Source organism: Babylonia areolata, chromosome 25 (assembly GCF_041734735.1).
Source record: "Babylonia areolata isolate BAREFJ2019XMU chromosome 25, ASM4173473v1, whole genome shotgun sequence".
NCBI lineage: Eukaryota > Metazoa > Mollusca > Gastropoda > Neogastropoda > Buccinidae > Babylonia > Babylonia areolata.
Window position 1 is genome coordinate 32,059,458 of NC_134900.1, and position 17,267 is coordinate 32,076,724.

At 43.7% G+C, this 17,267-nt stretch overlaps 1 protein-coding gene across 1 annotated transcript; it reads left to right on the plus strand.

Moving 5' to 3' along the window:
- Positions 1–6,641: 6,641 nt before the first annotated feature.
- On the plus strand, positions 6,642–13,232 carry LOC143299833 (uncharacterized). The gene is made up of 3 exons (XM_076613318.1): positions 6,642–6,727; positions 8,685–8,912; positions 9,605–13,232. Exons 2-3 carry the CDS (start codon positions 8,707–8,709, stop codon positions 12,519–12,521), a joined length of 3,123 nt encoding a protein of 1,040 aa, XP_076469433.1. The 5' UTR covers positions 6,642–6,727; positions 8,685–8,706; the 3' UTR covers positions 12,522–13,232.
- The last annotated feature ends 4,035 nt before the right edge of the window (positions 13,233–17,267 follow it).

Sequence of the window (17,267 nt, forward strand, 5' to 3'; positions counted from 1 at the left end):
GCTTTGAAATATGATGATAATAATGGTAACAATGGGGATTTATAATGCACTTTGTCTGATTAGCACAGTGGCCCAGCAGAGTGCTTCGAATTAACATCAAGGAGGGGTGGGGGGGAGCTTACAAAAATCTTTAACACAGGGCACAATACTCGTGACAAAGTGAGACAAACGGTATGTGTCGATGAAACGCACACGCGCACACACGCACGCACATGCTTGTATTGTTGGTTTTTTGTTGTTGTTTTCGATAGAATTGTTTGAATGTCACTTGTGATTGTTTAATTTTGTACTATCCTTTCCAAACCCCCACTTCCCCTATTTCTTCTTTTTTTCCTATTTTTTTCTTTTTCTTGATGGCAGTATGTTAAAAAAAAAAAAAAAGCTGTATAAGCTTATTCTTTTACCCTCAATAAAGATCAATTTCACTTCACAACACACCACACCACACCACCAAACCACTTTCCCAACACCTAGACATCCATAAAAGCAGGTTTTGTGTGGATGTATTCTCAGGCCAGATTTGAACTGAGATTTTGTGTCAGATTTTGCATTGCAGATATGGTGAGGATGTTTACTCCAGGTGACGGATGACCAAGGTAAGAAAAGGCATGCTGTCCTTGTAATTTCTTTGTATGATGTAGGACACAGAGAACATTTGCGTCAGTTTACTTACGTAGGCCCTTTGCTCCCTAATGAGCATAGGCCATCAACGACGTTTCTCCACCAAACACGACTCTGGGCTGTCCTTTCTGCATCCCTCCAGCTAGATCCCAGCCTCTTTAGCTCTACTTTATTGTCCCGCCTCCAGCTGTTCTTCAGCCTTCCTCTCCTCCTTCTCCCATGTGGGTTCCAGGTCAGGGCCTGGTGTGTAGCGATGATGGGGTGTGAGTCAGCAGATGATCAGAATGACTGAGATGGAAGGTAAGCTTCACAATATCGGTCAGGTACTGAAGGCATTTGCCAGATTAAAAGTATTGACAGTAACATACAAAGCAAAATGTGGTTTAAAAAAAAAAGAAAATGCCTTCAAATTTGACAGCAATACAGATGAAAGTGTTAAAAAAAAAAAAAAAAATGTCAGCAATTTTAGCGGTAGTATACGAGCAAAATGTGCTTTGAAAAATTGTTTTTTGCTGGTTTCACTGGCATACTAGCAAAATGTACACACGCACACACACACACACACAGAAAGTCAGCAGTTTTGACAGCAACATGGAACCAAAATAAGCTTTAGAAAAGAAAAAAAAAAGGTAGGCAAGTTTGACAGCAACAGACAAGTAAAATGTAAAGGGAAAAACAGAGCTGGGACAATTTTCACAGCAACACACGAGCAAAAACCAAACAAAAACCAAAAAAAGCAAGCAATTTTGATCCACAACATACAAGCAAAATATTCTGACCAAAAAAACAAAAATAAAGGGAGAGGGGTTGCGGGATGTATCAATTTTGGTAGGAACATGCAAGCAAAATTGCGCTAAAAAAAAAGTGTCATCAAACCAAAATGCGCTTTTAAAAAAAAAAACATAACAGGTTCAGTGATTTCAATAGCAAGGTGGAAGTAAAATAAGCTTGAAAAAGTAAAACATCCTTCATAAAAATTAAAAAAAGGTCAGCAACTTTGTCAGGATATCAAGGAAACTGTGCGCACGCTCGCACGCACGCACACACACACACACAAACAAACACACACACAAAGCATTTCAACTGTTATGTATCCAGTCTAATTTATTGCGGTTTGGTTTCTTATGGCACTTGGACATTTTTCTTTTATGATTTCAGTTGTGGAGTATACACTGGAAGCCTGCTGACAAAACAGATTGCTTACAAATGGTCCAAGAGAATCTGGCTGCATGTCCGGGGAATTCTCTCTCCCTCTCTCTCGCTTTATACAAATACAAATTTGAATGATTCTTTTTCTTGATAGTCTTCAAAAGGAGGATCAGGTTTTTAATTTGCATTGATTATAAAACACACAGATACAGCTATGTTTTTAAATGGTACATTATTTCCAATCACAAGCACATCATGCTTTCTCTGAACAAAATAATGCATCCAGTTTAAAAGTGTACAAGAAAACAAAATTCAAGAGAAATGGCATGTGTGTGTGTTATGCTATTAATACATTGATGAGGACTGTGCTCCAACCTTCAACGTACAGATGCTCTGCTCCTTCATTTACTTCATTCACCATCTACTGATTAACTGGAACAGTAGGTTGAGGGGAGAGGGAGGGAATATATCAAACCCAGTCTTGACAGAAAATAACTTAAAAAGCATATCTTCTTCCTCTTCCATTAAAGTGACCTCAGTCATCATGTTGACTATTCTGTCACTTGGAGGGGATGTCGGATACGCACTGGAAAAAAAAAAAAAATCTGAGCTACTGGGGGAGACTGGAGGCCCTTGACAACAAACGTGTCAATGGTCTTGGCATCCACAACTTCCTGGGGGAGGTTGTTCCAGTCTCTTATGGTCCGTGGTAAGGACACCTGCTGGTACTGGGTCTGGCACTGAGGCAGAACGAGCTGCTGGTTGTGGCCTCTTCTCTGGCGGGCGGGCAGTGGCTGGAGCTTGTCCTTGATGTTGCTGCTGGTGATAGTGTTACGCTGGATGCGCCACAGCATGGAAAGGCAGGCAATCTGGCGCCTGGATTCCAGGGAGGGCCACCGCAGTTCGTCAATCATGTTCAACACGCTTGAGGCGTTGCGGTAGCACCTCATGATGAACCGGGCTGTGCAACGCTGAACAGCCTCCAACCTGTTGATGTTCTGCTGCATGTGGGGATCCCAGACTGTAGTGGTGTACTCTAAGATAGGCCATACAAAGGCCTTGTACACCGTCTCCCTGATCCCTCGCAAGCCAATCTTCAGGTTGCGGAGCAAGAACCACAGTCTTGTTGGCCTTGGAGCACACGGCGTCAATGTGCTCGTTCCAGCTCAGGTCTTTCTTGATGGTGACGCCCAAGTACTTGGCACTGTCAACGGTGGTCAGGGTGTGCCAGTGGAGCTTGTACGTAGGCTGTAGCACCTTCCTGCAGCGAGTCACTGGCAGCGTGGTACACTTCCCTGGGTGGAACAACATGTCCCATCTCTTCTCCCACTGAGCAAGCTGGTCGAGGTTGTGCTGTAGATGGGTCTGTTCTTCCTGGGAGTGCTCCACATCATACACTGCCATGTCATCCACAAACAGTCGGGCGTGGGCGGTGAGCAGGTCTGGCAGGTCATTGATATAGACCAGAAACAGGCATGGTCCGAGCACGTTACCTTGAGGGACTCCGGACTGGACACTGATGGCGTGCTCCGTTGATGACCACCACCTGTCTCCAGTAAGTCAGCGATCCAGCGGTTCAGCACCCACCGGATGCCGTAGTGGTGGAGCTTGTGGATCAGGAGGGAGTGGCTGACCCAATCAAATGCGTTCGCGAAATCAAGGATCAGGACGTCCGTCTGTTTCCCTCTGGCCATGTTCTCCACCAGCTCATCAGCAAACTCGAGGAGCTGCATCTCGCAGGACCGTCCCTTCCAGAACCCCTGCTGCCGATCATTGAGCACCCCATGGTGCTCAAGATGGTCCATGGTGGTGCTGGTCAGGATGTGCTCCAGCACTTTGCAGCAGACACTGGTCAGCAACACCGGGCAGTAGTTGGCTGGCTCATACTGCTCACCCTTCTTAAATACTAGTGTTACATTGGCGTCTTTCCAGTCTGATGGTATGAGGCCTGTGTCAATGGACAACTGGAAGATGATGATGAGAACCGGGGTGATCTCGTCTGCCAGTTCTTTCAGAACTCTAGGGCTGATGCCATCAGGGCCGGGGGCCTTTCCAGGCTGTAAGTTATGGAGGAGTTTCCTCACACCTTTGGCAGTGATGGTCACATCGTCGTAGACGAGACAGAGCGAAAACCTGACAAGATGGCATGGAGAGCCTTGGCCAAAGGAATGATTCAGCGCTTATAGCTGTTAGAGGCGTTTGATTGGCTAAGAGCGGGCCAGGCTAAGAGGGGCGTCTTTTCACTGTTAGCCGCGCGAAATTTGGCCAAACAGAGCAAACCATAGGCCTAGTTTGCATCAGTTTGACATGGTAAGTATACGCAAACACCAAACATGGAGTATAATACAAACTCCTCCTTTTGGTGGTAAACTCTTCAATGGTGTAGTTCCTGCCCTCACTGAACACAGTCCAGAACTGGTGATTCAGCACATCAGCTTGTTCCCTCGGGTCCACCATTAGGTGCCCTTGAACTCTGAGGGGGGCACTCCAATGGTGGATGACTTCTGATGCTTAATATAAGCCAAAGTGTTTGTGCTTGCCAACTAGTCCAGAGTCGTCTTCCTCAAAGGTGTCGCTGAGGTAGGACCAGTAGGATCTGCGCAGCTCACATTGGACCTCCCTGCATAGTTGCTTGTATGTCTGTTCAGCTCCTTGGTGCCTTGCTTACACATCTTCTTGAAAATGCAGTTCTGTCACTTGAGTAGGCTGCGCAGGGTGGGGGAGATCCAGGGCTTGTTCTCCTTGACGCGGGCCTGCTTGTGTGGAATGAAGTCAATGACGGCTGCTTGGAGAGTGTCTCTGAAGATTGACCACAGCTCCTCTGTAGTAGTGCCGCTCTTCATGTCCTCAATCTGCACCTGCAGGTTGGCCATGGATTTCCTGAGTCCATCCCAGTCTGCCTTCTTGTACAGCAGAATGAGTCAGGGGATCTGTTTCCTTTTCTGTGGGTGAATGGTCACTTAGCAGTAAACCACATCATGGCTGGACAGTCCAGGGAGAATCTCGATATGTGGGATGAGCTGTGGGCTGTTGGTGATGATGAGTGTCTTGTCTAGGCGTGTTGGAACGTCCACCATCTGTTCCAGGCCACAGTCATTCAACATGTTTATGAAGGGCATGATGGAGTCTGGGGCAGGTTGAGTTGGGTTTCAGCGCCATGAGCTTCCAGCCCAAGACTGTAAAGTTGAGGTCTTTGCGATGAGGATGTGGGTGTTGGGGATGGTGATGGCTTTATTGAGTGAGGCACAAAAGAGCTTCAGGCTGTCTTCATCCGAGACGTCCGGTCTGGTGCAGATGTAGAGGGTTCTCCTTCCCTACAGCTTCAGACGAACCCAGGTGAGCTCGCAGTACTGGAGCATCAAAGGCATCCAGAGTGGATCTCACAGCTATGAGAACACCATCGTCTTGACGGTTTCTGTCTTTACCGAACACTTTGTATGTTCTGGGAAGGATCTTGGCATCTTGAATGGAGGGATTGAGCCACGTTTCTGAGGCAACAACAATGTCCGCTTTGGTGTTGTCCAGTAGGTTTGTAATTTCTGGTTTCTTGCCTGGTGACGATTGCAGGTTGATGTTGAGCAAGCATAGAGGGTGACGCCTCCACTTATCTTGCTGGCTTGCGTGAGATGGTGTGGAAGAGTGAAGCGGATGCCCCATAAGCAGGCCTGTAGGGGTGGTTGGGAAGGGCAGTCAGCGGGGAGGTTGGGGAGGAAAGGGTCAGAGTCCCACTTGACTCTGTGCAGGTCAAAAACTGGCTGGCTGGCAGGATTACCACATATGGCACAATGCTAGGAGACATCCTCACCAAGCGCCTCATGACGCAGGTACAGCGCTGTGTCCACACTCTGGCAGTGAGCGTGGTACCATTGGCGGCAGGTGTTACAGGCTAGGCCTCTCGATCCCCAGTCCACGGTGCAGTCACGCATAACCACGAGGAGTGGGAGCCTGCAGAATCAGTAGATCCACTGACTGTGGGGCCAGGAGCAAGGGAGTTGCTCAACAGAAGTGTAGCAAGGTACAGGAACACCAATCACTGTTGATAAAAACGAAGATATAATGAAGATTGACCAATGGCATATCATTCTTCATAAACATAGAGCAGCATATAGATAAGTACATCAAAATACACAAATGAATTATTTGTTTCGGTATGTCTGTTTCAACTGGTGAAACAAGTGCTACCTACCCACTATAATATTATAGATCAGACACTTCTTTGATCATTTTCTGATCGACATCTTCATTACTTAAATGAGTCCCGTTTATTATATCATTGAACAGCAACTGCTTTTCGATTTTTCAGTGTGTAAAAAATTGGCCCATGGATATCAGATTTAGAACACGAAACAAATTTCCTGCACCTTACCCTACACATCGGATTTCTAGTTTGTAGCAGCTCCAGGCACAAACCCACACACAACAAAACACGAAACACTCAATCATACGTGATTTCTGTACAAGCCTCACACACGTTACTCCACCCCACCCACACCATTATAAAGATATATATATAATTAGATTAAGATTAATAGCGCTGTGACCTATGATTGACATCAGCTTATTTAGATCTGGAACTGGCGTGTCGCCTCAGATCCTGCGTCACCCTGCGTGGAGCCAATCAGAAAAGCACCAAATTGTGTCAAAGGCCCGGATAGTCTCTGGCCCAGTTGACGTCTTAACGTCTTTGCTATCTTTTGCATAAAAATAATAAACTTTGAGACTGCAGATGATAGTTTTAAAATGAATATTTACATTGAAAACGAATCTGCTGAACAGGGTTTATAGACTGATGAAATAAATATAATAGATAAATTTTGGTCCAGGGGTAAGTTGGTCATGTGATGAGAATTAATATATGAGGCGTCATCTTGCTTGATGCTTGGCCTGATTCTGTCTGGTAATTAAATATAACCGGTGCATCTGCATGTGCATGTTTAGATTGGAAGGAACTAAGAAGGTAAATTTAACTAATTTGTAACTCGTGTCAGAGTTACATCGGAAATCGTTTCTTAAAAAGTAATGCCTTTTTTTGTTGGGATTTTAGGATTTAAGAAGCCTAATTTGTTTGCGGGCGCCATTTTGCCGTTGAATTTGGCGGTCATGGGGAATTCTAATGCACTGCTTGAACATTGATCTTTTCGGAAATGAAGTATATAAGCTTATAACTTAGTACCATTAGTTTGAGTAAAGGGTTTTTGAGACGACGGTTAACACGATAAGACAGGATGTTAGATCAGTACTACGAGCATACAGGTTTGTTGAATCAACGTCAGAAATGTATACAAAACTTAGTTGGTCTTGGTGATGTAGATCTAAATTCTGCACATGTTCTTTTTAACCCCATTTTCCCACACAGGGTCATTTGTGCACTGTAATTACCATGCACGGTATAGGTGTTAAGGAAATCGTGTGGCTCGGGAAGCATGAAAAAAGAAAAAGACCAATGGCCTATTCAGTAATTGACCCCAGTAAAAATCAGCCACATAGCCGGTGGTGAATGTTCAAACATCTATTGGAAATGGTTTCATATCGGACTTTACCCATGCTTGTGTTTGCATGTGTGTGTGTGTGCATATTGTATAATTGCCATTCTCTCTAAACCATTCATGGGGAAATAAAACCTGCTGTAGTTTGTATATAAATTTAGTTTATAACTCAGAACCTGGACACACGTATGTAGTGTACAACAATAGGATATTGTGATTTTTAGCACTGCACAAGTGTGACATTAAAAAAGCCAAATATTGCTGGTACATCATTAACTGATTAAATGTGACAATGGAATTTCTTTCATTATTTCAAATGAAGGTGTACAGATGGAAAAACCAAGTTCTGACAACCTGCACTTGTTAAGTGAATAGGAAATGGTTTGACCACAGTTCAGTCAGGGTGTTGGATGCACAGTCAGTGCACAGTGCATGCTGCCACAGCAGAGGCCAGACATCTCTTTTCACAGTGGCTTGCTATTTGCGTTGAAGTGGAGACACAATGGGCAGTAATGGCAAAAATATGGCTCCTCATTCAGATTCGGTTCATACCAAATTCTAAATGAATATAGATGTACTGTGACCTTAATACCAGATGAAGGATGGGGGAATTTACATTCTTTTTTGAGTATGGGTATTTGTGAGTATGGGTGTGCTCACACCCATATGGTGAAAAATAGAATGGTCTGATTACCTTTCAGAAAGTGGGTGTCCTCACAGTCCCATCAAAGCTTAAACTTTGTTCTTGTTTTTTTGATTTTTGCATGGAAGATCATTAGATGTATAAAGTGATAAGATATTTGCAGGTGTAACAGTGAATATGTAAGTTCTGATAATTTGAATGCATGCCTAGGTTCAGTCACCTGTGAAGTTTATATATCTCACACAAGAAACAATCATTTGTTCGAGAAGCAGTCATTTGTTCATGTATAGATCTGAGTCTGCATGTTTTATCAAATACTAGTGGACTGATTTAATAACAGTATGGTTTGGTTCAGTGACTAACATTCTTCAGTCTATTCAAATATGTAAAATACTGTAAGATCTAAAGCAGTATTCAAACTGACGGGTGATAATCAGTAGTTCTCTGCCATGTGAAATCTATTTTTTTTGTGTGAAAAGCTCTCAAGATATCATTTTCACAGAGTCGACTGCATATTTAAAATCAAATGTCTACAATTCCCAGTGAGAAAGACATGAGAATTAATGTGTTAAGATCATCGTTAAGTATGCATTTGAAGTCTCTAGACAAGTAATTATGATCATGATATCTGGCAGATACATTTTTTAAAAGTTTATCATTCATTCTGACCTCCTTTGAAGAAATGATATGTATTTTAATTTCCTTTTCCTTATTTTATTGATTTTCAAAGATCATTTGTTTTTATTTTGTTGTTTCTGCATGTGTTTTGCTCATTTCAACTGTAGATTGCATGCTGAAGAGAGCGAAATGCCAAGAATGGTGCTGCTGCCTTTGAACAGCTGTGAGGAGAAGAGAGGTGCAAACAGCAGCAGATGCAGGAGGCAGTGGCGGGTCTGGGCCATCATGGCACTGCGAGTGCTGTTCTTCATCATTCTGCTGGTCCTGGCTGATGCCCAGAAATGGCCAGTGAGCGGAGACTGCCAGCCTTGCCAGTGCAGTTACAAAATAACCAGGTAAGATAAAAATAATGAAAAAAGTTTCCCTGTGAACTGCTGCGACTGAGACAGATGAACCCGAAGGGCTGTGTATGGGGGACTCATTATGAGCAGTGTGGGAGGAATGCCACTGAAGCGGTGCTGATGATGGGGCAGCAAGAAAACAAAACAAAACAAAAATGGAATGCCGCCCAAAGAAAATTTTGGTTCAATAAACTTTTATGTAATAATTGATATTTATCTATATAGCATTACCACACCCAAAATTCACAAATACATCCACATGTCAGGATTTATAATAGATGATGATTGTTGAATCCTTAGGAATTATGGTTGTTGAATTCTTGGGGTTCCCTTACATTGTTAAATTCTTAGGAATTATGATTGTTGAATCCTTGAGGTTCAGTGAAGCCTTACTTCTAATAACATTTACTGTATGATGTGGGTTAGGAGTTACATTTACTATAACTTAGGTGATCTCTTTTTTTTTTTTTTCACTTCCATGAAATTCTATGACATGATCAATAAAATAAAAAAATTTAAAAAAATTCAGCCACGTCCAGTCCAAAAATGGTGGAGTGTTAATTGAACGATAAAATGATCATATACTTCCATGTACATCATGGGTGCACACATATTCATAGAATGATATATGAACTTAAGATTATCTTCAGCAGCTAATGTTTGATCCATCGTTGTGATGTTTGCAGCTTTGGGCGAATGCGCACAGTGAACTGCTCCAGGAGAGGGCTTGCTGCCATTCCCACCGGTCTTCCTGATGACCTCATGGCCCTGGACCTTTCCTGGAACTCCCTGGATCCTCAACAGTTGCGTCAACAGCTGTGTAAGTTTCAGTCCCTTCGAAGTGTGTCCTTGGCCTTTGCTGACCTCACCACTCTCTCTGACATCCTTGAGGAATGTTCCTCAGTTCTGGAACTCAATCTCACAGGCAACCGCTTGACTCAAGTGGATTCCACAACATTCATGGGTCTGAAGAATCTGCGCCGCTTGCTGGGCTTAGAAGTGGAATCAGTTGTTTCAAGGGATGTCTTTAAACAGCTGACCAACCTCAAAGATCTTGATGTCATATTTCATGGAGTGACTCTGCCAAAAGGACTGTTTGATGATCTTGTCATTCAGAGCTTGAATCTTGTTGTCACACAGGCTTCCTCCCTGCCCCAAAGTGTGTTTGAGTTTGGACAGAAAACGTTGAACACTCTGCAGCTGATTGGAGAACGCATCACCCAAGTGGATGAAGATCTTCTGAATGGACTGAGCGTCCTGAAGAAGCTGTATCTGGTGATGCCATCAGTCCAACGTCTCCCAGAGCGCTTCTTTCACAGCCAGCAGTTCCAGCCAAGCGACAGCACTGTGCGTCTGGCCAACCTTCAGGAAGTGGAGATCAGTGGCATCCAGAGACTGCCTGCCATGCTTTTCAACAAGCTGGTCACTCTGGAGACCCTGCAGCTGACAGACATTGGCAGCTTCCCTCAAATGGGCTTCCTGGATGGGGCGGTCAACCTGCGCACCTTGCTGATCACAGGCAGCAGACTGCCCAGCATCCCAGCTGGCTGGTTCAAGCAGCTCTATAGCCTGGTCACCCTCACTCTGTCAGGACTGCAGGTGGAGAGTCTGCATGAAAGAGTCTTCCAAGGACTGATGAACCTTAACTACCTAGATCTGTCCAACAACAAGTTAGATCACATCACTGCCAAGATGCTGATGCCTTTGAACAAGACCCTGGAGACTCTGATACTGAGGGGTAATCTCCTCACAGAGATCAACAAAGATGTTCTGGGTAGGCTCGGCTCTCTGCGTCAGCTGGATGTTGGTGAGAATCGCCTGACTAATGTTTACAGCAATTCTTTTGTGGGAATGACCTACCTCTCGGTCCTCTATCTCAATAACAACCGTCTAACATCTTTGCCCAGCAATATTTTCAGAGATCTGCTGCAACTGGAGTCAATGTCCTTATCTGACAATTACCTGGTGGAGTTTCCCAAGGCAATTCTACAGCTAAATGGATCTTTGATAAGTTTGGATTTAACTTCAAATGAGCTGCGTGAGGTACCTGCGTTCCAGCTGTGTCGCTTCATGTATCTGCAGGTGTTGGACATTACGAACAACATGTTGCACTGTGACTGCCCACTTTTGGCTCTCCGGCAGTGTCCCCAAATTACTGTGAATGGTCAGTGCAAGTCTCCTTCACAGTACCTGGACATGTCTATTGGTGACATTGATGTGCCAGCTGGATTTTGTGTGGAAAAAGTGGAGACCAAAGAGATGACAAGTGGTCCACAAAGTCATATACTTAACACCACACCATCAGCAGTTGTTAATGATAATTCAGTCAGTCACTCCCCTCAGACTGATCAGTTAAACATAAAAGTAACAACAATCATGCCAGAGGCTGCAGCAGTACCACCAGTGAATGTTCTTCACAACTCCAGTGTAAATCAGAATTCATCGGTCACGTCAACAGCAAAAGCTGATTTAGCAGCACCAACCCCTGGTCAGATCACACAGATTGAAACCATTATCAGAAAACTGTTCACAGAAAATTTAACAAGTCCATCTGAGTATAAAAATCCAGAGTTACTTTCAAGGCAAAGTGTGAAAGCTGTGTCACATGAATTGACAACAGTGCAGCATTCTGCCAGTACCACTAACAAACCGCGCATGATTCAGAATATGTCAGTTGTTCAGAGTGATTCTGCCAGTCTTCAAAGAGGAGAACTTCCTTCATCATCCAGTGTATATGGAAAAGAACAAGTCCAGACCAGCAAACAGAAAACCAACTTAAGTCGTCAACCCAGCCAAGGAGATGTAAAGGCTGTTCAGCAGGCAAGTACAGGAAGTGATAAAAGTAAAGGCCAAGATACAGGGAACAACATAGACCACATGATGGGAGATGCTCCTGGAAAAGGGTCTGATCTGTCAAAGGTCACAGAGTCACTTCCCAGTAAACCAGATCTGTCATTTCCAAAGTCTACAAAGCATTCACCTCTGGTTTGGGAGAAACACAGTACCACTGAAATCATGGACTTACCTTCACAGTCGGTTGATGAATCAGACCAGTCAGCTCTGGGGTCTCCATCCCAGTCATCACAAATTCAAGGACATGGTGCGAACCGTTCCCGCCAGTTTGTTAAAAACACAGGAAAGGGAAGCCCTGTTGATGATGAACAGACTGGACTGGACGCTGCAAAAATTTCAACAGTTTCCTCAGCTGCTTCAACACTTTCCGGAGGATCAGTGGGGAACAAGATATACAGTGGAGCCAGTACAGCCGTCTCTTTTACTCCTTCAGCAGAACCCACTGCCAGTCTGGATGCTGACAACATGGACAGCATGAATCCAACCAACGAGAGTTACCATGGTCCAAAGGGTGAAGAGATTGGCAGCGATAACAAGGAACAGGAAGAGCCAGAGAAAATAGCGTTCAACTTCATCATCAGTGCACTGGTAGCCCTGTCCATGTTTGGCTGTGCTGTGCTGGGCATCATTTTCATGCGTCGATGGCAGCAGAAGGGAAGTTACACCCTCAACAATGAGGACACTGAGATGAACAACCTGGATATTGACATCATGGAAGCGGCTGCTGCGGAAAAGCCAGAGATAGCTTAGTGAAAATGAAGGATGATCTTGAATGAAATAACAGTTTGAGTACTGACATCTGCAGCAAATGAAAAAAAAAAAGATGAGATCTCATCAATCAGATGAAAGAAACCAGTGCAGTAAAAAAAATTCCAAGAAAAAAAGGGAGATTCTGTCAATCCAGTAACTGTTAAAATCTGTTAAAGTCTTTCAAGCACTCTTTTAATGAAATTAGTTTTAAAGGATGATAAACACCCCCTTCCAAAATGCCAAATGAAATTTGTAGCATTTAGATTATTTGAAAATGTTTTAAATAGTTTTTAAATTATATGAAAGTATTTAAAGTAACTTAAATTAATTGAAACTGCTTAATGTATAGAATGAAATTTGGTTTTTAATTAACATTTGCAGCTTTTAACTTTTATGAACATATGCAGCTTTTGAGTTATCTGAAATAGATTATTGAAATTGCTTTTAACTCAAAACAAAAAAGACAACAGTTTTTAACATGGAGTTTGTTTTATTTTGAACAGTCTGATAACAGAATATTTATCAGCATCATTTTTTGTGTTTTAGCTTGTCATAGTAGTCAGACAGATAGTGTGGTATTGTATTTTATTTTGTTTGATATAATTTAGTTATTGATGAACATTGAAAAATTAGTTGTTTCAGTGGACAGTTTTAATGCATTTGTTTTTGCCATGCAAATAGCTGGAAATGTTTTTTGTTTGATGTTTAGGTTTTTATACAGAAAAAGAATTACTCCTTTTTTCAGTGGAGTATTGTCTGCAAAATGGACAGCAATATTATTATTATTATTAAAGTTTTAAAAAATTCACCTCTCAGAGTCTGTGTCTGTTCTTTTTTGTTTTCACCTATTCACTTAATGATTAATCCTATACAATCTGCCCTTCATGACATGAACTGCCAAGGTGACCTGTCATATCAGTATTAATTGTACAGAAACTGGTTCTGAAGTCCCTTTTGCCACTTTCTTCCAGTTTGTAGTAAAATAGGTGGTTTGACTGCCTGATAATAATTACTGAAAAGTGGTATGTTGCTGACATCAGTAACCAAGTCCTTGCCTCAGTCTGTTAGCAGAGAAGCAGCCACAGAACTTGCACAGTTACTTTTCTAAAATTCCATGAAAATGGGCAGTGTCTGAAAAACACACAAGTGACAGTGGCTAGTTTTTCTGCTGCTTTGATCCCATGAGGACATTTGTTTTAAAGTCAAACCACTGTGATATTTTTTACATTTTTTCTCTCTCGAGTCTCGGTGAGAATTTATGTGATATTGAATGGTCCAACACTTAACAAGTATGAAGATATTTTCCATTCTGCAGTCGAACAGAAGTCTTGAGTCACCAGTCGCCGTGGCGAAGTGGTTAGCATCGTGGACTGACGGCTGGGAGGACACGGGTTCGAATCTCAGCAGAGGTGGGTTTTTCGGCCTGTGGCCGGCTCCTACCCAGAGTTGAGTGTGCTGTAGGCTTAACCCTTTGAGCCCTGAGTTCCTGAGCAATTTTAACCCTTCTGCCTGAGCTCCTGAGCCAAAATTTGCAAACAGTTGGTATTAAACCCTTTGAGCCCTGACCACCGTTTTACCAGTGGCAGAGAAAAATGACATAATGCCCAGCCACCGGTTGAGCGGTGCGTAAACACTTGAAGCGTGCAGTCTCAACCTGGTCTGTCAGGGCAGAAATCAGGGACAAAACGTGCTACAAAACAACTGTACACAACGCAGCAAGTAATTGATATGCTTGATGATTTATCGGAAGTAGAGTATGACGATGATTACTCTGATCGGTGGAATTCGAATCGGATGATTTTACTACAGATAGTGATGTTGAAAATGAATCTGAGCATGCAGAATCAGTTGATCAAAGGAGGCGTGTCAGGTTGAGACTCTGCACGCTTCATGGTAGAAATCGATCTTTTTTATCCAAAGCACATAAACAAAACACAGTGAAAAGGCGCGGCAATGTTGGTGCTACGTTCGCTGACGTCAGAATATTACGGTTTTTCTGATTGGCTCTTCAATATAAGTCAAACAATAGCAAAACATGACACAAGTGTTTACGCACCGCTCAGCCGGTGGCCAGGCATTATGCCACCCCTCCCCACCACCAGTAAAGCGGTGGTCAGGGCTCAAAGGGTTAAATGGGGAGACTGGGACCACACGGTCGAGTGTCATCCACTTCAAGGATGCATCTTTGGGTGTGTTGCTCTAATTACCTGACCAACACTGCAAGTGTCTGTATCTCTTGGGCCTGGTTAACACCGGGATATCATTATGACAGGAAGTGTAGAGTACAGCCTTGTCACGCAGTCCCAAACCAAAATGGACCTCCATAGCAACATTGTCATTGTCATCCTCTTCCTCCTCCATCATCATCAATATAAAACAAAACAGTCTCGAAGTCTGCAGCCTTTCATGCCCTGCTCTCATGGTGACCTCAGTTTCATACCCCTCCACTTCGTGCTTGGGGTGAGTCCTGTCAATGTCTTCAGTGTCAGCAGATTCATGGGGGGCTGTTGTTTGAGGGATGTAGTGGCGGTCTCCATTCTGGGAGGGATGCTCACTCAGTCTGGCTCCGCAACTAAGCCATTATTGTCGTTAGTAGGTGGTGTGCTAAGTACATTAAATCAGAATGGGCACCACCGAAGTGACTCAGCAGCAGTGCAGGGTCTCCTCTGGTGTGTAGCCTCCTGGCGACCTAACATCAATGGTTCCCTGCGGACTGCCAACGCTGGAACTATGACGGACGAACCCGGGTGTGGCCTTGTAAAGAGGAATCTAAAGGAGCAGTGTGGGAGTAATGGCCACTGAAACGGTGCAGATTGGGGGAGGGTCTCAGGTCTTACAGCATTACATTGATCGGCATTATCATTGCCAGTCAACATCACCGTTGTCGTTGTCTCATTCGTCATTTATCAGATGGATTCCCCCATCTCCTCGACGAAGGCGGCAGTACGTCGCAGGTCCTCTGTACAGCTTCCAGGCTGCTGGGATTGGGTCGGGCCAGGTTTTCTCTTGGAGCACTTGGTGTTGGTGGAGCTGCGGGCTGGACTGCAGCAGATGTTCTATTGTCTGGCTGCCTGTTCTGCAGGGGCACTGCTTTGTGTCGCCGCTACGGAGTTTCGTGTATAGGTGGTGTTTCAGGTGGTTGTGGCCGGTTCTGAGCCTGAAAATGGCTACCTGCTCTCAAGTCAGCAGGTAGTATGGGTCTGCTCTGTTGTGGTGTGGATGCTGCTGCTTCCACTTGTTCTGCAGCTTGGCCTTAATGATGGTCCTGGATTCAAAGTAGCTGGTAGACCTGTCCATCTGCTCTTTCGTAGTGCCTTCCTTTGCCAGGAAGCCAGCAGTCTCGTTGCCAAGCACATTGCAGTGGGAAGTCAACATCACTTAAGATTAAGAAGAATTAACTTTTTTACTGAGGGTAATACAGTAAATGAACAATGCAGTTTTCATCAGGTCCTGGGGGGGAAAATACAGAAAGTTGTTTGAGCAGGGATTGTCTTGTTCTTGGGTTTTGACCCAGTGGCAGGTTAAAGAAGACTGATTTTGCTAGCTTGTGTGTTCGTCACCCCTCTGACATTCAATGACATAATGTGCAGCTGAATTAATTTAATTGATTTTAAGTATGCAGTTGCTGAAACCAAAACCAATGGCTTTTAAGTTTTATGTTGACAGCTATATTTTTGAAAGCATTTTGTGATTAATCGTGATTTTTTTTCTCCAAAAATGCAGCTTTACATCCAGATATTCAAGTTCTGGTATTATTTTGATTGTTTGGATCGGAGTTTGAGGCTCCATTTTGGCATGGTCTTGTGTCCTTGAGAAAGGCACATTTCTGAAGTTTTCTTGACTCCACCCAGGTGTGAATGAGAATCTGACTTTGGTCGAAGAAGGTTAAAAATAGCAGTTGGAGATCATTGGGCACCACCTTCCTATGCCGAGCCCGAAACACTGGGTATAAATTAACTGCTTCGATGGCCAAAGGCTACAGGACTTATATCCTATGTAATCTAGTGTAACTGGGTAACCAGTCCAACACTTTTGTATGGATTTACTTGTGCACAGACATGTAAGCACCCAAAAATGAAAGCAAGAGAAAAAAGTATGCTTTAAAGATTTGTTTTTGTCTGATATTCAACTTAAAAGGATCTTGGAATTGTTAGGATTAGAAGAGTGTCGGAGGAGAGGGTGGGGATTGGGAGTTAGAGAGGGGGAATTATTGAGGGTACGTGGGGGAGGAGTTGAAGGAAAGAAAGTGGGGGCAATATTGCACAATAACCACCCCCAAACACTGAAGCAGATTTGAAAAAAGATCGTCTGTGTGAATGTGGCTGATCCAGAAAAGATGCGATTCCCACCAAAAAAGTATCATTCAGTGTATCGTAATATGTATCAAGCAGGTTGTTCTGTTGTTGTTTTTTGGGGTGAGGGGGGTCCACCTAAAAAAATGTTAAATTACTTCAGGTTGCTCTCTGTAGGGAGAGTTCCCACACAGCACTGGTCTCCACAGGGAGACTTGCCACACTTCACTACTCACTTCACTACTCAACCCTGGGAAAATTACTAAACAGAAGTACCAACCCTACTGCAAGTTGTGTACTTGTTTGTTTATTTGATATTTACATGTCTGGTGTTACTGCAGTGCTATCCACAGGGAGAGGCACTGCACTGCACTGCGCTGTTCTCCCTGGGGAGTGTTCTTTGCACTGCACTGCTCCCTGGGGAGAGTTACTACACAGCACTGCTCTCCTCTGG

Bases quoted from the DNA above. Each gene is read 5' to 3' on its own strand.
- LOC143299833 (XM_076613318.1), top strand. From the start codon at position 8,707: ATGCCAAGAATGGTGCTGCTGCCTTTGAACAGCTGTGAGGAGAAGAGA. The intron at 8,913-9,604 runs GTAAGATAAAAA...TGATGTTTGCAG, and splicing joins TGCAGTTACAAAATAACCAG to CTTTGGGCGAATGCGCACAG.